This window comes from Tarenaya hassleriana, unplaced genomic scaffold (assembly GCF_000463585.1).
Source record: "Tarenaya hassleriana unplaced genomic scaffold, ASM46358v1 Cleome175, whole genome shotgun sequence".
Classification (NCBI taxonomy): Eukaryota; Viridiplantae; Streptophyta; class Magnoliopsida; order Brassicales; family Cleomaceae; genus Tarenaya; species Tarenaya hassleriana.
This window is the reverse complement of record NW_010965169.1, coordinates 83,724-87,711: the sequence shown is the minus strand read 5'-3', so window position 1 is coordinate 87,711 and position 3,988 is coordinate 83,724. Positions and strand designations below refer to the sequence as shown.

The 3,988-nt window shown below is 37.6% G+C and overlaps 1 protein-coding gene across 1 annotated transcript in view; it reads left to right on the top strand.

Annotated features, from left to right (window-relative positions):
* Positions 1–3,059: 3,059 nt before the first annotated feature.
* The window catches only part of LOC104810224, a 3,255-nt gene continuing 2,326 nt past the window's right edge, over positions 3,060–3,988 (top strand). Inside the window, exon 1 of the mRNA XM_010536419.1 lies at positions 3,060–3,303. Within this exon, the coding sequence (XP_010534721.1) occupies positions 3,060–3,303 (244 nt within the window). The remainder of the gene's footprint in view (positions 3,304–3,988) is intronic.

The window sequence follows — 3,988 nt, the reverse complement described above, 5'->3', positions numbered from 1 at the left end:
AGTTACAACATCATCAAAGACTAAATAGTCTGTGAGGATATTACTAGTGTTGACGAATCTGGAAGACTTTGGAGTAGGATTTCAGCACGTTCCTTCACATCTATTTTGTAGCCCATCTTTGAGAGTTTCGAAAATAGTGCGTTCAAAGCACTGATGTACTCTGTCATGGAAGTAGATTTCGTCATCCTTATGGTGTAAAAGCTTCTCTTCAAGAAAATCTAATTATGAAATGACTTTATCTCGTACAATTTCATTAGAGCATCCCAAATCTCCTTTGTAGTCTCCAACTCTTCTACGCCTTCCAAGATAAAATAGGCAAGACCTTGTTGTAGACTCGCAATGGCACTTTCGTTTATTTTGTTCCATTGCTCATCGCTCATCCCATTTGGTCTATCTCCGATAACTGCCAAACAATTTTCTTTCATCAAAACTATCCTCATTTTTATCTTCCATGTCAAAAAAAATATTCATATCAAACTTCTATCTCATACTTAGTTGCCATTTTGCAGTATCTATACAACAGTTTAATCCAATGGTTTTTCATGAACATCCATTTGAAAACCAGCACTCTGATACCACTATCAAGATCGGACGTGGATAACTCACTATTAGGCAACTAAACTGAGACAAGAAAATAAATAATGGGACACTGAGGATTTACGTGGTTCGACAGAGTGTCTACGTCAACGGGCAAATGGTAGAAGGATTTATATCGACTGTCAAGGAATTACAACACTTCTTTCTGTTATAAGGAGAATACAATAATAATTCTCTCTTATATAGGAGAAAATAAACATTCAAAAAAAAAAGAAAAAACCAAAAAAAAAAAAGAGAGACCCAAATTTATTTTTCACTCTCTTCCTTTCTTTCTTTTTTCTCTCTTTTTACTCTGATGTTTTGCTTCTACTTGGGATGGTTTTTGCCTTCGTGTTCATGCTCCTTATATAGGCAAAGGAATGAAGAAAATAACAAAATAAGTGGAGTCGATAGTTGTAAAAATTTTCTGTATTTGAGGCATCATCTTGCGGCACCGTCTTCTTCAGCCTCAACTTTTACCACTTTTTGACAGAAGTGGATTTTGCTCACTTTTCTTTCATATATAACACTAAAAGTTTTAGGTTTTTGTTTTCTTTTCTTTTTCTAATAGTCTGCCAATCTTAATTTCACCTAGACAACTTATGTCGATAACATATATTAACTAGTTAACTCTGTTGGTTATAATGCTCTAGGATAATCCATGATATGACATTTGACTTTGTATTGATTCATTGGTTTATTAATGCATTACTTTTCAATTATATGATTAGCATGTTTGTTATATTTCGGTATCCATGAGCCATTGCAAAATGATTCTAAACTCCCTGGTTAGTTATCATCGTGGGAACAATGATGAATTAAGACCAACATGAGGTGTGATTGATGATCATGGTAATGATCAGATGTATTGGATGCGAATCACAATCATGGGTACTCATTGGGAATGATTGACTAGATGACCTGCATGAGATTGTCACATGAACATGAGTCATGACTTGAATCTCATGTAACGATCGTTCTTAGATCCTTAGCCTGAGATGTCTAGAGTAACTGATATGAGGAATGATATGTCTTCACTGCGTCAAACGTTGTCTTTAATCGGATGATTATACGAGACTTCACGAATCATATGAGGAATGAAGTATCAAAAAGGAAGACTTGGATTCGGTCGAGCAAACAGTTGCTGGATTCAAATCAAGATGTCGAGAAAAACGGTTGCAGGCCTCTAACTCGGACCGAGTTAGTGTTAACTCAGACCGAGTCAGTTCCACTTGAGTCAACATGCGAGTCAAAGCCCAGAAAATGTTTTGTGCTGGGACTGATTTGTTCTGACTCGGACAGAGTCATGTCTTGACTCGGACCGAGTCAGTCTTGGTCGTAGGCTTAGGCTGATTCGTTCAGACTTGGACCGAGTCAACTCTTGGCAAAAATTTTCCTCCTTTGAGGTTTAGGGTTTCAAATTTAATAAAAAGGTTAGGGGATGCCGCCCTAACGAATATAGAGACTTTCTACACTCCTTGACATATCTAGAACACAAGAGAAACAGTTTCTTTTGAGATTCTAGTTCCCAAGATTTAATCCCAAGTCTTGAAAACCCTATTCACTTCACAGATCCTATCAAGTCAGTTCCAAAAAGACATTTGGAATCCTTCACGCCAGTGTGGATACGTATAGAGGAGTTGTAGCTTTAACTCTTGCACTACAAGAAAACACGAAAAGGGTGACGCAAAAAGTGACGCAAATTTTGCGTCACTAAAAGGGTGACGCAACGGTGACGATTTTGTGACGCAAAGAGTGACGCAACAAAAGCGTCACCTGAGCGTCACTAAATAGTGACGCTTTTGTGACGCAATTTACAGCGTCACCCAATGGTGACGAAATGATGACGCAAAATTGCGTCGCCAAATAACGCGCGGAAATATCGTCACCCTTTCGTCACCATTTGGTGACGCAATTGCGTCATTATATTATACTGACGCAATTTCGTCACAAAAACTTTTGTGACGAAATTGCGTCATTAATAGTGACGCAATTGCGTCACTTTTTTTTAATTTAGTGACGCATTTGCGTCACTATATTTCCTTTAATTTTGTGACGCAATTGCGTCACTATATTTCCTTTAAACCACGGAACCCATTCATACACTCTTGCACCCGAAAAAAACTCAAAAAATGGCATCGAGTAATAACAATATTTATTACTCAAGAAAATGGATGTACGAAAGAGTAAATCCTTCTACGGGTAATGTATCTACGCATTACGAAGAAGGATTGACTAATTTTTTGGAGTTTGCAACAAATCAACATATTTTTCTTCAGAGAGGAAAGATATATTGTCCGTGCCGAAGATGTAAAAACGAGAGGGAAGAAGTTCCAGAAGTTGTGATGAGACATCTATGGAAAAAAGGTTTTGTCTCTAACTATTACGTCTGGGTTTATCATGGTGAGACGTTTCAAATTTCTGATGAGAATATATCTGTGAGAAATACTGATGTCTATGATCAGCCAAATTCATATATTGAGATGGTTCAAGATGCATTTCCATCTCAATATAATGATCAGGTTACAGAAGATCCGATGAATGAGGCATCGAAAAAGTTTTTCGATCTATTAGAGGCTGCAAACCAACCTATTTATGATGGTTGTAAAGAAGGGCTTTCTCAACTATCGGCTTCTGCTAGATTGATGGGGATGAAGACGAGTTATAATCTTACAGAGAACTGCATGAATGAAGTTTGTCAGATGCTGAATGATTATCTTCCCCAAGGTAATAACGCTCCAGATTCGTATTACGATATGTCTAAACTGATGGGATCGTTGGGAATGGAATCGATAAAAATCGATGTATGTCCTAACAACTGTATGATATTTTGGAAAGAATCTAACCAGTTGGACAACTGTCGATTTTGTGGAGCTGAAAGATACAAGGCGAAAAAATCTGGTCAACGCAACCGTGTTCCTTACAAAAGGATGTTTTATCTACCGATCAAAGACCGTCTGCGAAGATTGTATGAATCTCATCAAACAGCTTCACATATGCGGTGGCATGCTGAACATACATCAGATCCTGAGAACATGAGTCATCCATCTGACGGTGATGCATGGAAGAATTTTAACGAGGTATATCCGAACTTTGCATCAGAACATAGAAATGTTTATCTATGTTTATGCACAGATGGGTTTGCACCGTATGGTCAATCGGGCAAACAATATTCGCTGTGGCCTATTGTTATATCTCCTTATAACTTACCTCCAGATATGTGTCTGAAAAAAAAGTTCTTGTTCTTGACGGTTTTGATTCCGGGATCGGAGCATCCGAAGAAAAGTTTTGACATTTTTCTTCAACCTTTGATCGAAGAATTACTTGAGTTGTGGCATTGTGGAATTGATGCATACGATGCCTCACAGAAAGAGAATTTCAGATTGAAGGTTGTTTTGATGTGGACTATAAG